General features: G+C 41.9%; 1 protein-coding gene across 1 annotated transcript in view; it reads right to left on the bottom strand.

The window, feature by feature from the left end:
• Positions 1–21,365, bottom strand: part of LOC122920028 (mucin-5AC-like) — a 107,494-nt gene that overhangs the window by 20,973 nt on the left and 65,156 nt on the right. Inside the window, exons 30-34 of the mRNA XM_044269238.1 lie at positions 13,364–13,566; positions 6,050–6,224; positions 5,390–5,640; positions 4,367–4,550; positions 3,320–3,521 (exon numbers count right to left, since the gene is read on the bottom strand). Of these exons, the coding sequence (XP_044125173.1) occupies positions 3,320–3,521; positions 4,367–4,550; positions 5,390–5,640; positions 6,050–6,224; positions 13,364–13,566 (1,015 nt within the window). The remainder of the gene's footprint in view (positions 1–3,319; positions 3,522–4,366; positions 4,551–5,389; positions 5,641–6,049; positions 6,225–13,363; positions 13,567–21,365) is intronic.

Consider the following 21,365-nt stretch of genomic DNA (forward strand, 5'->3'; position numbering starts at 1 on the left):
AACCTAGTATCTGTTTGTTTAAAATTACCAAATTCTTTGAAAATTCATAATGTTTTTAACAAATCCCTACTAAACAAATATCTTGCACTGATGCATGCTGACAAGTTGATTAGGAGGTTTCATGGTTTATACACAAACCAGCTCCTTTGGTAAAGAGTCGGATGGTCACTACGTTTATTATTTTGCCTATTTCCTGTAGACCCCTGCACTTAGTAAGGAAGAGACTGCCATCCAGTTGTGTGCTGTTATCTAGGGTGGATCTTGCAAGTAGATAGGGACAGTGGTTTGGGTGACGTTCAGGGACACACTGATCCCTACATGACAGACACTGTACAAGAGTTATACAGTGCCATCTGTACAATGTGCACCGCCAGCTTTTTGTGCCACACCTTTGTTTTCCGCACACATTGTATAGCTTTAGAGCTTGATACGAAAGATCAACTCCTCCCACAGGGGCGGACTGGTTATAGACCTTAAAGGGAAATTTCCCAGTGGGTTGATGCCCAGGGGGCCATCTGAGCCCCCCTCATGGCTGGACAGATATAGAGAGAACAACAGTGGGTTGATGCCCAGGGGGCCATCTGAGCCCCCCTCATGGCTGGACAGATATAGAGAGAACAACAAGATATAAAATGCTGACGCCTAGGAGACCTCAGAGTGCCATATATGTATAACAATGTTTAGGATAGGATATTTAGAACCTTTTTCATAAAAAATCTTTTACAAAAATATGCCATACTGGACTGAAATGAATTGAAAAAAATGTGCTCAACCCTAATACAGATGTCAAAAATGCCGTTTGATTCATGCTGGCTTATGGCATTGCATATGGAAATGTCTAGCCTTCTAAAAACTCAGGAGTGATGTTTCGAAAAATAATTTATGATACAATGAGCCTAAGGGTCCCTTCACACGTCCGTAACGTGTTTTGCGGATCTGTAAAAAATGGACACGGCAATGTGCGTTCCGCATTTTGCGGACCGCACATCGCCGGCACTAATAGAATATGCCTATTTTTGTCCGTAATTGCAGACAAGAATAGGACATGTTCTATTTTTTTCGGGAACGGAAATGCGGTCTGCATTCCATTATGCAAAATGCGGAACTAAATTACAGACGTGTAAATGGGGCCTAACACTTGAGCGTGATCTCTGGATATTAATTTTCTATGTAGATCTAGAAAACTTTTTTTCCAGGACCAAATGATAAAAGTATAATATGACTAGAGATAAGCAAATTTCACAAAAATTAGATTCGGCCGGTTTATCAAATTTTTCGAAAAGATTTGGTTCGATACTCATTTATTTGCGGTGAATAGCGACTATATACTGGCTGCATATAGCATTTATAGTGTTGTAGAACACTGTGCCTTGCAGTAACATGCATAGGGAGTCTGCTGTGGTAGTGAAATATTACTGTGAGTCAGTATGACACGCAGAAGACAGGCGTTGCTCTTAGAATCACTGCACACTTCACTTATTTGGGCAGTCACGGGGCCAAAACTGACTAAATAACTCAAATAACAGGTCGATGTTAGCATCAAGAAGAAGCGCACTCCTTTTAAACTGTCATCAGCTGATTCCACATAGATGTCTACAGAACCTGTTCTATTAAACGCTTATACAAGTAAAGCCCCCCACAGAGTGGAGAGGGTGTCAGCAGTAAGTTTGTGTTGTCGTCACTGATTATTTTGCCCTTCCTCTGATCCGTCAGAACAGTAACCACCAAAAAACGGATCCTGTCTGTGGAGCATCCGCCTTCACTCGGTCAGCATTTGGTCAGTAATCCATCAGTATTGCTAAAGCCCAAAAAAACTGGAGTGGATCCAAAACAGAGATGACACGTGAATGGAATATTTGCATGTCTTCTGTGTTTTGTACCCACTCCTGCTTATGGCTACCAAATCACAAGCCAATTCTGATGGGACCATACAGGTCTTACAGCTGCTACACAGACAGGATACGTTATGCGTCTCATTTTTCCTTCCTTTTGACAGATCAGAAGAAGGGTCAAATAAATCATGATGTCAGCCAGGCAAAACAGTGGCCCAGTCATGAAGTGGGAAGGGTGGGAACAGCATGAGGAAGCCACAGAGCGCCACAATGACAGAGTGTGGAGTATGGAGTCTGTAATTTTCTCACTATACCACACAATGGCAAGTACTTTTTTGTGCCACTAATACACGCCAAAAAGAGCTTTAGAACATAGAACTGCACCGCTAAACGGCAAATAATATATTTTTTTTTTACACTAATATACGCCAAAAAGGGCTGTAAATTCCACACTTCGCCACACAACGGCTAATAAGCCCTTTTCCCACTAATACAACAAAAAAAATGCTTTAGAACATTTAGAACTTTGCCGCACAAGGGGAAATAAGACATAGAAATATTTCCTTGTAATAAACCCTGTTAATGGCTGTATCAAACAGCACTTGCACCCCAATAAGAACGGTTTGCTGGAATTACAGAGCTGTATAATGGCAATTTGGATCCTCAGTCAGTGCAGTAAGGTGTAATAGGATTGTTCCTAATACCCAGGCTGTAAACTCCCCTACTGAACCCTGTTCTACTTAAATGCTGTGGAATGATTCCTCCCTATCCTTTCCCTACACCTTGAACAATCTCCCTAAACTTGTAAATCGTTTTTTCAGCACAATGAAGTCTTTCCTAGCACTGTCCCTAGCGCCTTCTGACGTCTCTCCCTACACTAAGTACACTGGAAAATGGCAGAATCCAAGATGGCTGAGGCTATTTATAGGGCTGTGACAGAGCTGGCTGGCTGCTGATTGGCTGCATGCATGGCAATATGGGTGATCCCGCCTTCCCAGAGTTCCTTGCTCCATATCCTCAGACGTGCAGCAGCCATTTTAGGAAACAATGTGATTCGTTAACACAAAGCGTGAGGAAATTCGGATTTGGTGTGAATCGAATAATTCCTGAAATTCGGATAGAATTCCACTTTGTCAGCTTCAATTCACTCATCTCTAAATATGACTAATACCACGGACAGTTAAAAAAAACAATAATGAATAGATGGACATACACATACAAAATTATAAATAAAGAGAAAGATGCGAAAAACTCATGAGCTACTTATTTGAGATGCTAAAACTTTGATGAAACTTTGATGCTAGAACTTTGTGAATTTAAAATTATGTTGGGTTTCCAGGGAATTGGTACAATTAGATAAAGATTGCATATGCAATAATGTCTTTTATGGTTTTTGTAATAGTGGTTTTGCCATATTTACAGATTTTTGTGTTTATAAAATATTTAAATTAAAAATATAAAAAAACTATGAAATAGTTCCAACTTACCTGCTTAAGATAATGTCACACAGTAAAGATGGTTTGCACTTTGGTTGTTGGGTTGTTGTATTTGATACGTTAGGATCTGGAGCATTACAATAAGGCTTGCCTGTTACATTGACCTTCCAGTGGTCAGCCATTTCGGAGCAATCTTCCACAATCTCGCCACTTGGCATTCTGCAGTCTTCGGTGCTGTTGTTAGTGCAAGTACCTGTATTGGAGGACAACATACAAATGTCTTAACTGTCATATTTTTTTTTTTTTGGGGAGTATTGGATTGTGGTGATATCTCCTTGGTGGCCCTATTTAAAATTTTCACTGTGTATTCAATTACCCCTTAATTCCACAGTTTTGTTCCCTGTATTGCCTACTTTTACCTGTGCTTAAAATCAGGTTGCTAGTCAGGCTCCGTCTGTCTGTTGAAGGACGGATGCAGAAGCAGGCAGCCTGTAAGGTCAGATTACAGACAGCCAAGGACTGTAAGTAAATGATTAGAGCCAGGTCCTCCCCAGCAGCTGATAACAGTGCCTGGGCTGTGTGCACTTCTCCCTGTCCCTGCGCTTGGCAGACGCTCCCTCACTCAGCAGAGCTGGAGAATGCAGAGTTGGAGCAGCGCAGACCAGGGAAGGGAGATCTGCCATCTGCTCAGTGTATAAATGACAGCAACATGTGGTAAGAGGACCCCGTGTGCTGCAGGAGATTAACCCTTTAGGGGGGAGGGCTCTGGTTACTGACACTTTTGGGGGGCTATTGTTACTGGCTAGTGAGGGCAGGCGGGATTAGCCTCAGGGTGAGGGCAGTGGCGGCCATCTTAACTGAATAGTGAAATTGCAGTTTTATGCAGACTGGTGGCTAAGGGCTGAATCTTATTAAATATGGGGTAAGTCAGTCTAATAGTAACTGATTCTGGAATATCATGTTATTAGTAACTACATATATGAAAATTGAAATTAGGGTCTAAGTGTGACAGTTATCCTTTAATGCTCATGCTTGCTCTATCTTGGGCATATATATCAACTCTAAAAGACAAGAGAAATTAATGTTAACATAACATACCGCATTGTCCTTCAGTATTGTAACCAAATTTGCTGAATGGCAGCTCAATCTTAAACATCAATCCACTGAATGAGATAAATGCATCAATTTCTGGGATCCCCACATTCATGTTAATGCCAGTACTGCTTATAGTAATGCCATCTTTGGTAAACCCTGGAGTTACCCAGTCATGGTTGAACCTAATCTGTAGAAAAAGTATTGAAGTTGTTAGTAATAGGTAATAGTCAATGTGGTCAGTCCCAGTGTAAGGGTCCATTCACACGACCGTAGATTTGGTCCGGATCTGCTCCGCAACGTTGTGGAACGAATTCGGAAACATTTATTCTCTTTGGGGCCGGAAGAGATGCAGACAGCACACAGTGTGCTGTCCGCATCCGCATTTCTGGAGCGCGGCCCCGATCTTCCAGTCTGTGGCTCCCGAAAAAAATAGCCCATGTTCTAATCTTGTCCGCAATTGCGGACAAGAATAGGCAGTTCTATGGGGGTGCCGGCCGGTTGTATTGCGGATCCGCAATACACTACAGACAAGTGGATTTGCATGGTTCAATTATCATTCCCGACAATCTACCCATGTAAAGGTGTCACATATCAACCGATGAACGAGCGAAACGCTCATTCATCAGGTGATCCTGTCGTTCATGCGGGCACCTAACTTATCGTTTCTGGGCAGCAGATTGTGCTGTCTAAACAGTTATCTGCTGTCCAGAAACAATGCAGCTGTACGAGGACAGGCAATCGCAATAACAATTGCTTGTCCTCATACCGTGTAGGTGCTTGCTGCATGTTGGGAAGGAATGCTTCCTTCTCGAAAATCGACTTCTCCTAGACAGGTGTAATTGCACCTTAACACAACAGATAATACCTTGCAAATCATTAACATCAGACTTTTCTTATTGTACAGTTTGATAGAATATGCAAACAATATTGTTCATATAAGTTAGTTTACGGTTTTATGGTCAGGATGATTTGGGGAGATGCCAGTGTTTATTGGTGGTTTAAGAACTTATGGCTCAGTTCTCTTACCATGTTTGTCATTTTCCCTTGGAACATCATACGTGTCAAGACAACTTCATTGGATTTGTAGTAGATCATGATAGACTGTGGACAGGACAAACCATCTTCAGCATCACAGAAGTAGTTATCAATAAGGACACGGAAGTTGTCATATTTGGGAGTGATCTGCTGCACAAGGACATATGTACAATTTTCCAAGAAAGTGTAATAGGTTCCATCAAAGGTGATGTAATGAGGATCCCCCCATCCACTGCACACACCTATTAGAAGTCAAAAATAATATAATCAGATTCTGGTCTTTGAATGCTCATGTACTGTATGATAAAAAAAAATATAATCTCAGATATTTACTCAGAAAAGAAACCTAGAATATATTCAATATTATTTCCTGAGAAAACAGCCGTTTTAATAACTAGTATGCACTTTTTATACTAGCCTTAATTAAGTATGTTACAGCTAATGTTGAGTCTTCCGGTAATTTTGAAGGCAAGTATTTTTACAGTCAAAAATACAGGAACCCCTTAGATGGTACAATAAAGGCAATGCAAAAATGGGTCCTAGAACCGGTCTGGTATTTCTGTCATGGCTTTATTATATACAAAGCCCAGGATGCTGGTAAGAACAGATCCTTATTACTCGCATTGAAAATGAACACTTCCTAAAACTTACATTGGCATTCGTAATATTCACAGCATCCATCATCACTCGTCTTCTTTACAGGTGGGAATTCATTAACACAGTTCAATGGCTCCAGTTTAGGGCAACTTACTGGCTCAATGGTATACTCATTATTTCCAAGACATGTGGCCTTTGTACAGTTATTAATTAGCCAAGTTTCATTTGTCTGGAGAAAGTAAAGTACAAGAATATATCATTGCTAGAGATAATTCAGTTCAGTCTAACTATAAATTCATTCAAAGTCTTAAAGTCTTCATAGATTTTTAAAGATCCTCATAGGCACGAAAATTCAAGATCGCCTTCCCAGAAATGTAACAGGTATATAATGAGATAACCAGTTCTTACCAACTTTGCAAAATCTTGGATGAGAGACAAACCTGAAATTTTTCGTGTTAATTTCAGATGAATCCATTTAAATGGCACGTAGTGAACGATAACGTGATATTAAGCTTTTTTTTTTTTGGGGGGGGGGGGGGGGGTCAGTACACCAAAACACAGGGTAGTGCACCAAATTATCTGAGAGTGATAACGTGATATTAAACGTCAGGCTTCAATCATCCATTTTATTTTATTTTTATCTCCACACACAGCAGCAATTTTGTGGGGGGATTGTTGAACATATTCAAACCAGCATATTGGTGATAACTACACCAAAACACAGGGTAGGGCACCAAATTATTTGTGAGTGATAATGAATTTAGGCCTAAATCATTTTCCCTAAATTTTTATCTCCAATTGGTGCCATATTTTTGGGGGAGTTGTTAAATATATTCAAACCAGCATATAGTTAATCACTACACCAATACACAGGGTAGCACACAATATTATTTGTGAGTGATAACGATTTAGGCCTAAATCCATTTCCTTTAATTTCTATCTCTATACTGTGCCAATTTGTTGGGGGGTTGTTGAATATATTCAAACAAGCATATACGTGATTATTATGTGAACATTATCTGTGAGGCCCAAAAATATAAGGCCTACGGAAGAGTTCCAAAATAAAGACCTAGAGCCAGAATGTGGTTTGTAGCAGTACCAGCCATCTGGTCAGAAGTAGAAGTACTAGTAGTGGTAGTAGTAGTGCTGGCTTCGGAAAGGTGCAACATTGTTGAGGAGAAAGAGGATGAGATTATGGATTGGATGGCTCACTCTTCCTCTCAGTTGCCGCAGGATGATGTGGAGGGGACTTCAGAGTCTGACACGGTGTCATGGAGCCTAGGGTCACAGCATTCCTCCTACTTCTTGTAGCCCCAGAGAAACTTTTCAGTCCAGTCTTTTCAGTGCAGTGGGGCGCCTTCCTTTTTCCTAAGAAGTGGCAAGAAAACCCCACCATGTCTTATGGCAAATAGTCAAAAGTGTCTCCCTTTTGACAACTTGTGTGAGAGCAGTCAGCATTTCTAATGCCCTGAGGAAATGGTGAAGGAGGAGGCTGCAGACACTAGGCATAACCATGTTGGTGGTAGCAGTAGTGTCACCGGTTGCCATGGTATTGGCATTGGGAGCAGCAACAATGGCAGTCAGGGCAAAGGCAGAGCAAGGGAGAGGGGCCAAAGAACTCACCATGAGATCCAACAGTCTGCCTCTAGTTCTGCATAAATATTTAGTGTCTGGCAGTTTTTCCCCACGCTGCCAAAAGGCATAGGCATTGCCTGTGCAAACTGTACAAGAACAAAATATTAAACTACATAAAGCAACATCACCCCTCCTGTAGGCAAACAGAGATGGTAGACAGTCCTCTCCTTCTCCCAGTCGAGCTTGTGGCAGCCAGGCCGCATCCACGAGCAGTATGGGGCCTTTCCATCATCATCATGCCTTTTTGCTTCTCTTGCTCAGCCTCCTCTTCCTCTGCTCCATTGTCAGCCATCAATAACGGAATGCATGGCAAGGAAACAACTCATTGCGCCTAGTAATCAGACTGTGCACAAGCCCAATTCATACCTGACCAAGTTGCTGGTGGTGCAATTGCTGTATTATTTTGACGAGTCTGCTGCTTTTAGGGAACTGGAAGTTTCCTAGCTGGCATTATTTCTCCCAAAAAGCCATCACTATCTTGTACTTTGACGTGGCAGCCAACGTGGGCCGCTCCCTGTGATTCTTGCTGTGTGGCAAGGTTCACTCCATGATGGACACCTGGAGCAGCCTTTATGGGCAGGGACATTACATGTCTTTTACCATCCACTGGGTTAATGTATTTTATGACAATGGCGAAGCAGCACCCAGACGAAGGAGCTAGAGAATGACGATGGCACCAGACACGACATCCAATCTTCCCAGTGGGGGGCAGAGCCAGAAATAACTGGCTCCTCAGGCATGCTGGCCAGAATAGTGACCTCAATGCCTGTTTACTCATGTAGTGACAGGCATATTGAAATCAAGCAGTCTGATGAATACTAGATAGCCATGCTTTTAGATCCTCACTATCAATGGAAAATAAGGAAATGTTTTCCTCCCTCCGAAAGGGAGAACAAATTACAATATTACCTGGAAACTCCACTGTGTAAGCAGCTTGCTCCAGCTTATGGCTAGCAGATACCTGCATGTCTGAAAGAGAGCCCCTCTCTGCCCCCTGCAGAGTCACCCTCCTCCCGCCACCACCAGCATCAGAAGCCGCAGCAGTAATTTCAGTCTCCTCAACATAATGGAGCACTTTTTCCACATACCACGCCGGCTGAGGTCAGTCAGCAAGCTGACAACTCCTGCCTCAAATCCTAGGTCCAGGCCTGCCTAAACTCTGGCCATATCTTCAGTTATTAAGTGTACATTGATAACTGAAGATATTCGATACAACAAGAGCAGTGAGACTATGGAACTCTCTGCCTGAGGAGGTGGTGATGGTGAGTACAATAAAAGGGTTCAAGAGGGGCCTGGATGTATTTCTGGAGTGTAATAATATTACAGGCTATAGCTACTAGAGAGGGGTCGTTGATCCAGGGAGTTATCTGATTGCCTGATTGGAGTCGGGAAGGAATTTTTCCCCCCTTAAGTGGGGGAAATTGGCTTCTACCTCAGATTTTTTATTTTTTTTGCCTTCCTCTGGATCAACTTGCAGGATAACAGGCCGAACTGGATGGACAAATGTCTTTTTTCGGTCTTATATACTATGTTACTATGTTATTAAATATCTGAGTCGGCCCTGGCGTCCCGGTACTCTCAGAACGCATGCTCGCAGAGCGATCTAAGCCGGCATACAGCAGAGCGGGTGACTGACTGAGAGGCGAAGGGAGAGTAATAACACGGCAGGATTCCTGAGTAATAACTCCCCCAAACACCACTAGGATACGAAGTGCAAATCTATTAAATCTACCAGGAACAGTAGATTGTCAAACCAGACTGTAGTACTGCAAGTTGCAGGTTAAGCGCAGGAGCGCTAGTATATATAATATCATTCAGATTTTATACGGACATTGCCGGATACTATGCTTAATTTGGAATAAGGCACAATTAACCGTGCAGTGTGTACACCAATACAATCAATTACAAGCATAATCAAGCCGTATTTTTAACATATATGAACTTTTTTATGCGAGAGCTCCACAATTTAAGATTTAAAAGGGATGGTGATGATATATTTTTATTGTCTCCATTTGTATATTCCAATGTTATTAATATTATTTAGTGTATTATATATGCAATGAATTAGTAAAATATATGCAAATTAACTTTTTATCTTTTATCTTTTTCTTAGACTGAAACAGTGGCCTGAACTGGCACAGCATGCATTCTTTCTTGTCCAGCCTCCAGTGACATCTTTGAAAGGATTTTCATTGCCACGATGGGCGTTATGACACCTAAATAGACCAAGTTGTCCTATGCCAGTGTCCAAAATATCACTTTTGTTAAAGTTAACCAAGCCTGGATTTGGAAGGATTTTCACACTGAATAGATCTAACATGGTTGGTATTGGGCCATCTTGCCACTGGTCCTGTCTGCTTCCATCTTGCACCACTCCCATCATGCCACTGCTGCGCCTGCCAGCCATCATGTTCTGTATGGATGCTGCTTCTGCCTCCATCATGCCACCACCGCTATTGTGCCACTGTTGCGACCTGCCAACCATCTTGTTCTCTACAAGTGCTGCTGCTGCTGCTGCCACCATCATGTCACCACCATCATCATGCTACTGCTGTGGCCTGACAACCATTATGTTCTCTATGGCTGCTACTCCCTCCATCATGTTACCGCTGCCATCATGCCGCCACCATCATGCTACTGCTGGGGCCTACCAACTATCTTGTTCTGTATGGCTGCTGCTGCATCCATCATGCCATTGCTGCGGTCTGCCAACCACCATGTTTTGTACAGCTGCTGCTACCTTCATCATGCCACCGCTGCTATCATATCTCTGCTGTTATGTGCCGAACATCATTTTCTGTAAGGCCCCTTTCACACGGGCGTTGCGGAAAAATGTGCGGGTGCGTTGCGGAAACACCCGCGATTTTTCCGCGCGAGTGCAAAACATTGTAATGCGTTTTGCACTCGCGTGAGAAAAATCGCGCATGTTTGGTACCCAAACCCGAACTTCTTCACAGAAGTTCGGGCTTGGGATTGATGTTCTGAAGATTCTATTATTTTCCCTTATAACATGGTTATAAGGGAAAATAATAGCATTCTGAATACAGAATGCTTAGTATAATAGTGCTGGAAGGGTTAAAAAAAAATAAAAACGTTAACTCACCTTCTCCCCATGATCGTGTAGATCCCGGTCGGTCTCTTCTTTAGCTGTGGGCTTGGGCTGAATGACCTTTGGTGATGTCAGATCACATGCTCCAATCACATGGTCTATCACCATGGTGATGGAGCATGTGATCTGACATCACCAAAGGTCCTTTAGCCACAGCTAAAGAAGAGACCGACCGGGAACTAGGCGATCATGGGGATAAGGTGAGTTAACTTTTTTATTTTTTTTAACCCTCCCAGCACCCTTATACTAAGCATTCTGTAGTCGGAATGCTATTATTTTCCCTTATAACCATGTTATAAGGGAAAATAATACAGTGAATAGACTGTCACCTAGAACCCATGCGTGAAAATCGCACCGCATCCGCACTTGCTTGCGGATGCTTGCGATTTTCACGCAACCCCATTCATTTCTATGGGGCCTGCGTTACGTGAAAAACGCAGAATATAGAACATGCTGCGATTTTCACGCAACGCATAAGTGATGCGTGAAAATCACCGCTCATGTGAACAGCCCCATAGAAATGAATGGGTCAGGATTCAGTGCGGGTGCAATGCGTTCAACTCACGCATCGCACCCGCACGGAAATCTCGCCCGTGTGAAAGGGGCCTAAGGTTGCTGTTGCCTCCATCATGCTGCTGTTTGCCTGCCAACATGTATAATGTGGCTGCTGCTGCTGCTGCTGCCGTTGCCTTAGCTACTGCTGCTCCTTGCTGTAAATCACCTACTGACACCACTATTAATGCACAGCATCTACCACTACTACAATTACTACTACTACCCAAAGACAGCCAACCTACTGACTTGTATGTTCCATTCTATGCTGCTTCTGCTGCTACTACTATTGTGGCTGCATGCCACTATATCCATACTCTTTCCAGATCCACATTGCACTGCTGCAGCTCCTAATTAAAAGGGAGAATTTTTTTAGGCTAGTTCACAAGCCACTTTTACTTCTCACAATCATGCGTGTCGTATGGTCAGTCATTCTGACTCTGTCAAAGCATAATTTTTAGAAACTTGGTCCCTGAAGGCCTTTTAATCCCATAACACAGGTTTGTTTAAACATTATTTGCCTCCGATAAAAGAAAATTTTTGGAATATGATATGTGTGCCAGAGCAGAGTGTTTTTAAACACGCTGTATGCTAACGCTGTCAAACATGCGTTTACCAATAGATATGAATGTCAGTGTCAGAATAATGGAGTGAAAAAGTCCCCCAAAAAGTCCCAAACGCTAATGTGCGACTTCTTTCTGCTCTGCACTATGCTCGCCAGTTTTCTGAACGTGGGCCTGTTTTCTTATGTAAATGAATCTCTCGACAGATTTACTATTGGAACTATTTAAAAAGTCGCAAAAAAGTTGCAAAAAAGTCGCAATTTCACTCCAGTGAGGACCATGCTTATCTTTATAAGACTTTTTAATAGAACATGCGACTTTTTCATAAAAACATGCGACTTTTTCATAAAAACGTGCGACTTTTGTAAAGCTGCTTACTATCGGATAAACTGCTACCGTCAAACCACATTTATTACAGTCTTAAAGGGCCGATCATAAATCTGACTTGGCTAAAACTGACTTTATCCATATGTGAAAGTGGAGTGAGCTGTCAGAGTAATGATAAATCTAGCCCATAGTGTTTAAGAGTTTTTGTAGGGGTGTGGGGGAGAGAAAAAGAGAAAAATCATAAAAAAAATAAGCAAAAAGAGAGAGCAAATTTTTCTAAAAGAAAAAAAGAAGTCTGAGAAGACTAGTGAGTGTTATATACCAATTTTCAGGACAATTGGATCAACCTATTATTAATATTATATATTTTTTTTTTCACCATTCACCATAAATGGTCTTTTTCTGGTATTGCAGCACATGGAAAAGTTTCCTTGGATGAGGCCAAATTGTTTATCTTGTTTTTCTTCAAACCCTGTTTGGGGTTTGAAGGAATGGAGGTACGTACTTACTGATAATGTCCGTACAGTTCTTACAGTGTATAGACTTACACTGTCCACAGTGGCGTCCCACGTGGTGTTTGAAGCTGCATCGCCTGCACATGGGCTTGGCGTGTGGCCAAACGGAACCTATTCATCTACATAGTTAAATTTTATTCTCCATGAAGTAAAATAAGGATAATCTTATTTATATTGGGACATATATCCAATCAACTCTTCTCTATTATGCCACAATACGTGATCTCAGCTGGATCAATATAAGATGAAATAACATTATTATGCAAATATCATAAATGCAAGGTATGTATTGTTTTATTGATTATATATATATCTGTGTAGCAAATAATGTGATAACGGGTACAATAATGTGATACGTGGGGAGAAGGAAAGAGATTCTTTTTTTATCCGTGTTTTCTCTATATATTTTATAATAAATGGTCAAATGTATATATAGGTGATGGTCTTCGATATAGCCTAGGTGAAAGTGTCAATGTCAATATTTAGATACCAAGTAAGACACAATTTTGTCAGAGAGTGAGCAAAACGTCAGGGCACCTTTTTTCCGTATAACAACAAAGGGGTGAGCCGCTAAACATAATAATCTAATCTAATTTAAATTGTTTATCTCCTGCAATTTATTTATATATGTGATCAGGTACAATTGAATTTGAACACAATGTGTTACCTTATAAGGTGGGCAACCTTCTGTTATAGGAGTTGTAACAGTTGCAGTTGTGGAGTTAGGTGTCTTTTCAGGTGTAGTTGAGGAACTTGTTATGGTTGTAGACGTTATGCAAGGTCCAGTGAATCTTTGAACTATACATATGGCATTGCACACTGCATAATAGGAGCAACCTGCTGCATCAACTTTGTCATAAAGGATTTCCCCTGAAAAAAAAAAAATATATATTGCAAATGTCAATGGGAAATGAGACTATGAGTTAGCGCCAATGTCACTAAAACAACTCCTCTAATGTTCAGTATGCTTTAAGCGTACCTGTCATTTCAAATGGCTTTTCAGAATAAGTGGTTATTTGTGAATTCATTGACGATAGAACTATATTACGATTTACATCTGGCATTTTGCCCTCTGCAAACTTCATCTATAGTGTTCAGATGTCCCTGAGCTAGTTGGTGTAAACTAGCTGCACATCATGTCTCCCCATACAGTAAACATAGAGACAGGAAATTCTGCTTTCTAACTCTCGCTCACTCACATACTAACGCAGGAGCACCATATAGGACATTATAGAGAAGTAATGAGTAGTATAGATGTAAAACTATTAGCTGCTGAATCTAATAAATATCATGCCTTTTTCTCTTTCACTCTGCTGCTCAGTGGTCCTTCCCTCTCCATAGACTTCTATAGGATGATGTAATTTGATCCTTCAGTGAGCTAGCAGCCCTTCTTAATTTTAACATTGGAAAATATTACAGAATTCAGAGACAATGATAGATTAGCAAATGTGGAGGAAAAAACTGGTGATAACTGGAGAACAATGCATGTTTCTACAATATAATAAGGTATATTATAAAGTGTCTTATATTTGTCTGTACTAGTGATCATCGAGCATGCTCGGCCGAACACTAGTTCGGCTCGAGCATCTCGATGATCGGCGCATGGCGGTGTTTGGCTGAATACTGCATGTGCTTGAACACAATGCTCGAGCCTCATCCCCGCCCGTTTCTTGCATGCTATGCAGCCAATAAACGTGCATGTAAGTACTGCCCTCACTGTAATACCGTAGCCATGTTGGCTGCTGGCATTACAGTGATTGGCTGGCCGGAACGTGTCATTGGGTGCTATATAGCACCCGATGACACGTGTTTGGCTCAGTGTTAGTCAGGTAGAGCTGTTCTGAGGAAGGGACAGACAGTGTAGGGACTGATCTAAGAATATTATTAAACCAAAACTTTTCAGAGACCCACAAGTCCTTTTAAGGACTATTGTGTGTGGTAGCAGCAATCTTTATTTTTAGCGCAACCTGTGCTAAATTGCTAAAACTTTACAGACCCAAAATTCCTTTTAAGGACTATTGTGTGTGGCAGAAATATCTTTTTTTAGTGCAAACTGTGCAAATAGCTAAAAATGTACAGACCCAAAAGGCCTTTTAACTACCTCAGCTCGCCTAGCTTAAACACCCTTAATGACCAGACCACTTTTTACAATTCTGCACTACACTACTTTCACGGTTTATTGCTTGGTCATGCAACTTACCAGCCAAATGAATTTTACCTCCTTTTCTTCTCACTAATAGAGCTTTCATTTTTTGGTATTTCATTGCTGCTGACATTTATACTTTTTTTGTTATTAATCAAAATTTACCAAAATTTTTGCAGAAAATTTAAATTTTTCACTTTCAGTTGTAACATTTTTCAAATAAAACTACATTTCTATATTATTTTTTCTCTAAATTTATTTTTCTACATGTCTTTGATAGCAATAAAAAAATAAGTGAATATTTATTGGTTTGGGTAAAAGTTATACCGTTTACAAACTATGGTCCAAAAATGTGAATTTCCGCGTTTTGAAGCAGCACTGACTTTCTGAGCACCTGTCAAGTTTCCTGAGATTTTACAATGCCCAGACAGTAGAAAAACCCCACAAATGACCCCATTTCAGTAATTAGACACCCTAAGGTATTCGCTGATGGGCATAGTGAGTTCATAGAACTTTTTATTTTTTGTCACAAGTTAACAGAAAATGATGATTTTTATATTATTTTTTTCCTTACAAAGTCTCATATTCCACTAACTTGTGACAAAAAATAAAAACTTCCATGAACTCACTATGCCCATCACAAAATACCTTGGGGTGTCTTCTTTCCAAAATTGGGTCACTTGTGGGGTAGTTATACTGCCCTGGCATTTTAGGGGCCCTAATGCGTGAGAAGTAGTTTGAAATCAAAATGTGTAAAAAATGCCCTGTGAAATCCTAAAGGTGCTCTTTGGAATGTGGGCCCCTTTGCCCACCTAGGCTGAAAAAAAGTGTCTCACATGTGGTATTGCCATACTCAGGAGAAGTTTGGCAATGTGTCTTGGGGTGTGTTTTTACACATGCCCATGCTGGGTGAGATAAATATCTCTGTCAAATGACAACTTTGTATAAAAAAATGGGAAAAGTTGTCTTTTAGAGAGATATTTCTCTCAACCAGCATGGGTATATGTAAAAAAAAAACACATTGCCCAACTTCTCCTGAGTATGGCAATACCACATGTGTGACACTTTTTTGCAGCCTAGGTGTGCAAAGGGGCCCACATTCCAAAGAGCACCTTTAGGATTTCACAGGGCATTTTTTACACATTTTGTTTTTAAACTACTTCTCACGCATTAGGGCCCCTAAAATGCCAGGGCAGTATAACTACCCCACAAGTGACACCATTTTGGAAAGAAGACACCCCAAGTTATTTTGTGATGGGCATAGTGAGTTCATGGAAGTTTTAATTTTTTGTAACAAGTTAGTGGATTATGAGACTTTGTAAGAAAAAATAATAATAATTTTCCGCTAACTTGTGACAAAAAATAAAAAATTCTAGGAACTCGCCATCCCCCTCATGGAATACCTTGGGGTGTCTTCTTTCCAAAATGGGGTCACTTGTGGGGTAGTTATACTGCCCTGGCATTTTAGGGGCCCTAATGCGTGAAAAGTAGTTTGAAATCCAAATGTGTTAAAAATGCCCTGTGAAATCCTAAAGGTGCTCTTTAGAATATGAGCCCCTTTGCCCACCTAGGCTGCAAAAAGTGTCACACATGTGGTATTGCAGTACTCGTAAGAAGTAGGACAATGTGTTTTGGGGTGTATTTTTACATATACCCATGCTGGGTGAGAGAAATATCTCTCTAAAAGTCAACTTTTCCCATTTTTTTTATACAAAGTTGCCATTATAGAGAGATATTTCTCTCACCCAGCCTGGGTATATGTAAAAAGACACCCCAAAACACATTGCCCAACTTCTCCTGAGTATGGCGATACCACATGTGTGACACTTTTGTTGCAGCCTAGTTGCGCAAAGGGGCCCAAATTCCTTTTAGGAAGGCATTTTTAGACATTTGGATCCCAGACTTCTTCTCACGCTTTAGGGCCCCTAAAATGGCAGGGCAGTATAAATACCCCACATGTGACCCCATTTTGGAAAGAAGACACCCCAAGGTATTCAATGAGGGGCCTGGCGAGTTCATAGAAGATTATTTTCTTTGGGCACAAGTTAGCGGAATTTGATTTTTTATTTTTTTTTCTCACAAAGTCTCCCTTTCCACTAACTTGAGACAAAAAGTTCAATCTTTCATGGACTCAATATGCCCCTCAGCGAATACCTTGGGGTGTCTTCTTTCCGAAATGGGGTCATATGTGGGTTATTTATACTGCCCTGGCATTTTAGGGGCCCTAAAGCGCGAGAAGAAGTCTGGAATATAAATGTCTAAAAATTTTTATGAATTTGGATTCCGTGAGGGGTATGGTGAGTTCATGTGAGATTTTATTTTTTGTCACAAGTTAGTGGAATATGAGACTTTGTAAGAAAAAACTAAAAAAATAAAAAATCAATTTCCGCTAACTTGTGCCAAAAAAATGTCTGAATGGAGCCTTACAGGGTGGTGATCAATGACAGGGGGTGATCAGGGAGTCTATATGGGGTGATCACCCCCCTGTCATTGATCACCCCCTGTAAGGCTCTATTCAGACGTCCGTATGTGTTTTGCTGATCCGCGGTGTCCGTGTTTTGTGGATCCACCCCATATAGACTCCCTGATCACCCCCCTGTCATTGATCACCCCCCTGTAAGGCTCCATTCAGAGGTCCGTATGTGTTTTGCGGATCCACGGATACATGGATCGGAACCGCACAACACATACGGATGTCTGAATGGAGCCTTACAGGGGGGTGATCAATGACAGGGGGGTGATCAGGGAGTCTATATGGGGTGCTCACCCCCCTCCTGTAAGGCTCTATTCAGAGGTCCGTATGTGTTTTGCGGATCCGATCCATGGATCAGTGGATCCGTAAAACAAATACCCAGCCACCCACCCACAGGCAATAGCACTAAATGTGCAGCTTTCCAAATTACTGGCCCTGGAAATGTTGCCATTTAGGCTTGTGGTTACAGAGGCCTTCCGCAGCCTGAGGTTGGCGGCTGTCCCGCATTATGCAGTTCCCAGCTGCAACTATTTATCAAGGTGTGCTGTGCCCGCTTACACCAACATGTGTCCCGTAACATCATACGTGCCATGACCAACGCAGTTACTGGGAAGGTCCACTTAAGCACGGACACATAGACAAGTGCATTTAGCCAGGGACACTACATTTCCCTGACGGCACACTGGGTGAATATTGTGGAGGCTGGGAGCGAGTCGTACCGTGGGGTGTTACAGGGTTGGCACACGGCAAGGATTGCGGGCCCTACATCTATCAGGGTTTCCGCCAGCACCTACGTTAGTGGCTACAACCCCCACTTTTCCTCCTCCTCCACCTCCGAATTATCCACGTGCAGCACCAGTCAGCCATCAGTCGGTAGCTTGAAGCAGTGTAGCACTGCAGTGGGGAAGCAGCAATAGGCCGTGCTGAAGCTGATATGCTTAGGGGAAAAACAGCACACCGCTGCAGAGCTGTGGTAGGGGATAAGAGACCAGACCTCCACTCAACCTACAACCAGGCATGGTTGTGTCTGATAATAGCCGTAACTTGGTGCCGGTTTTGGAGCTCGGCAAGCTCACACACATCCCATGCCTAGCCCACGTCTTAAACTTAGTGGTTCAGCAGTTTCTCAAAACCTACCCTAATTTGCCTGAGCTACTCGTGAAGGTGCTCCGCATGTGTGCACATTTCCACAAGTCATCGACAGCTTCAACCAGTCTGTCAACGCTGCAGCAGCGCTTGAAATTGCTAGCTTACCGACTGTTGTACGACGTGAGCTTTCACTGGAACTCGATGTTCCACATGTTGGCCAGGCTTTGTGAGCAGCATAGTGCAGTAGTGGAATACAAGCTGCAACATGGTCATTGCCTTTCCAGTCAGCTTCCGCTCTTCACAAGCAAGGAGTGGGCATTGATGTCTGACCTCTGTGAGATTTTAAGAAACTTTGAGGAATCAACACAGATGGTGAGCGGCGATAACGATATTATCAGTGTTGCCACCCCTCTTCTGTGTCTACTCAAACGCTCGCTGCTCACAATTAAGGACAAAGCTTTGCATGTGGAAGAGGTGGAAATGGGGGAAGACATTACACAGGTTGATGAAAGCCAGACGACCCTCGTTTCGTCTTCTCAGCGCGAATTGGACGATGAAGAGGAGGAGGAGCAGGAGATGGTTGCCTGCGCTACAGAGGGTAGTAGCCATGGAAGTTGAATTCCAAATGTTTTGCATGGGTGGTCAGAAGAGGAGGAAGAGGATGAGGAGATTCAGAGTGATCCTGCTGAGAACGACAGCAAAGTCTTGGCTGTTGGTACTCTGGCACACATGGCTGACTTCATGTTAGGCCGCGCTTTATACGCATTTTAGACAAAACGTATTACTGTTTGTTCACCCTTCTCGACCCCCACTACAAAGAGAACTTCTCATCTCTCATGCCTCTGGTGAAGAGGACAAGCAAAATGTTGCAAAACCAGAAGGATCTTGTTGAGAAATTGCAAAAAAAAAATTCCATCTGACAACGCTGGCGGCAGAGTCCGTAGTTCCTTGGGCAACCAAGGAGAGGAGACAAGGGGAAAACACAGCAGTTCCAACAGAGGCAGGGCAACACTCTCCAAAGCCTGGGACAGTTTCATGACACTCCGCCAGCACCCTCACCCTGATACGTGGCCTACTGTCACAAGGAGGGAAACATTTTGGAAGATGGTGGAGAAGTACATAGCAGACCGTGTCAGCGTCCTCAATGATCCCTCAGTGCCTTACAACTACTAGGTGTCCAAGCTGGACACGTGGCACGAACGGTGTTATTTATATTGTACTGAATACTAGTGATGGACGAACATCGGCCGGGACAATTCGCAAACGCGATTAAATGTTTGTGAACTCCATGTTTACAGCGGGCCACATTCACTTTAATGGCAGGCAAACCTGAAAAACCTTCAGGAAAAGAAGATGGAGGCAGCATGACCGGTATAAAAAGTCCCATTAATGGGAACCGACAAGTGAACAAGCGTGCAACAAGTTGTGACGTTTTGGCTGATCCACAGCCTTTATCAAACACTAGGTGTTTGATAAAGGCTGTGGATCAGCCGAAACGTCACAACTTGTTGCACGCTTGTTCACTTGGCGGTTCCCATTAAAGGGACTTTTTATACCGGTCATGCTGCCTCCATCTTCTTTTCTTGGACGTATCATGTAGGAGCCCTGACGAATCTTGGACTCCAGGTAGGCTGTTGCATACCGGATGACCTCAAGATCTGGTGAGTGCGATTCCATTAATTTTTTTTGTTATTGTCTGAAAAACCTTCAGGTCATATTTGCAGCCACCAGATACTTACAAGAAGTGCATAAATTATCCCACAACATGTACAGTGACAAAACAGAGGGGGATCAATGGCTAAAAATTCTCTTCCAAAAATATGTATTTTAATCAGGGGCCTTTTTTATGCGTCTTAAGCGGAAATTCTCAGAAATGTGCCCTGCTAGAGCCTAGACAATTTTTATTTTAGGCCATGGGAGTACAGGCCCCAAACATTAGGCATTCATCTGACAGAAAACATTAAGTGATTATGTGGCTGGAGTTATATTAGACGGTCATTGGATATCAATTTTACTGCAGGCCAGTACAAATACATGTCAAATACATATGTTTTAAAGAACAAAAAATATAAAAATGGATTAAAAACATGGCTAACGAACTCCCCCTCTTGAAAAAAATACTAATAATAATAGTTGAAATTTGATAACACGTGGTCGTCACAGGTGTTGAATTCCTCCGAGATCCCAAACATTAGGCATTCACCGGACAGAAAAGAACAAGTAATTATGTGGCTGGAGGAATATTAGAAGGTCATTCAATATTAATTTTACTGCAGGCCAGTGTAGTACAGGCCCCAAACATTAGGCATTCACCAGACGGAAAAGAACAATTGATAATGTGGATGGAGGTACATTATGCGGTCAACATATAACAATTTTACTGTTGGCCAGTTAGATTACAGGCCCCAAAAATATGCATTCAACGTACATAAATGATCAAGTGAATATGTGGCTGGAGGTATATTAGACGGTCAATGGATATCAATTTTACTGCATGCCAGTTGACTACAGGCCCCAAAAATTATTCATTCACCGCACAGAAAAGAAAAATTGATAATGTGGCTGGAAGTAAATCAGGCGGTCACCTTATAACAATTTTACTGTAGGCCAGTTAGATTACAGGCCCAAAAAATTATGCATTCACCTTACATAAATGATCAAGTGATTATGTGGCCGGAGGTATATTAGACGGCCATTCAATATAAATTTTACTGCAGGCCAGTGTAGTACAGGCCCCAAACATTAGGCATTCACCGGACAGAAATAAAAAAGTAATTATGTGGCTGGAGGTATATTAGACGGTCATTTGATAGCAATTTTACTGCAGGCCAGAACAAATAGATGTCAAATACATATGTTTAAAAGAACAAAAAATATCAAATTGGATTAAAAACATGGCTAATGAAATTCCCCCCTCTTGAAAACCCCCCAAATGATAATAGTTGATATTCGATAACACGTGTT

This window comes from Bufo gargarizans, chromosome 10, assembly GCF_014858855.1.
Source record: "Bufo gargarizans isolate SCDJY-AF-19 chromosome 10, ASM1485885v1, whole genome shotgun sequence".
Lineage (NCBI taxonomy): Eukaryota > Metazoa > Chordata > Amphibia > Anura > Bufonidae > Bufo > Bufo gargarizans.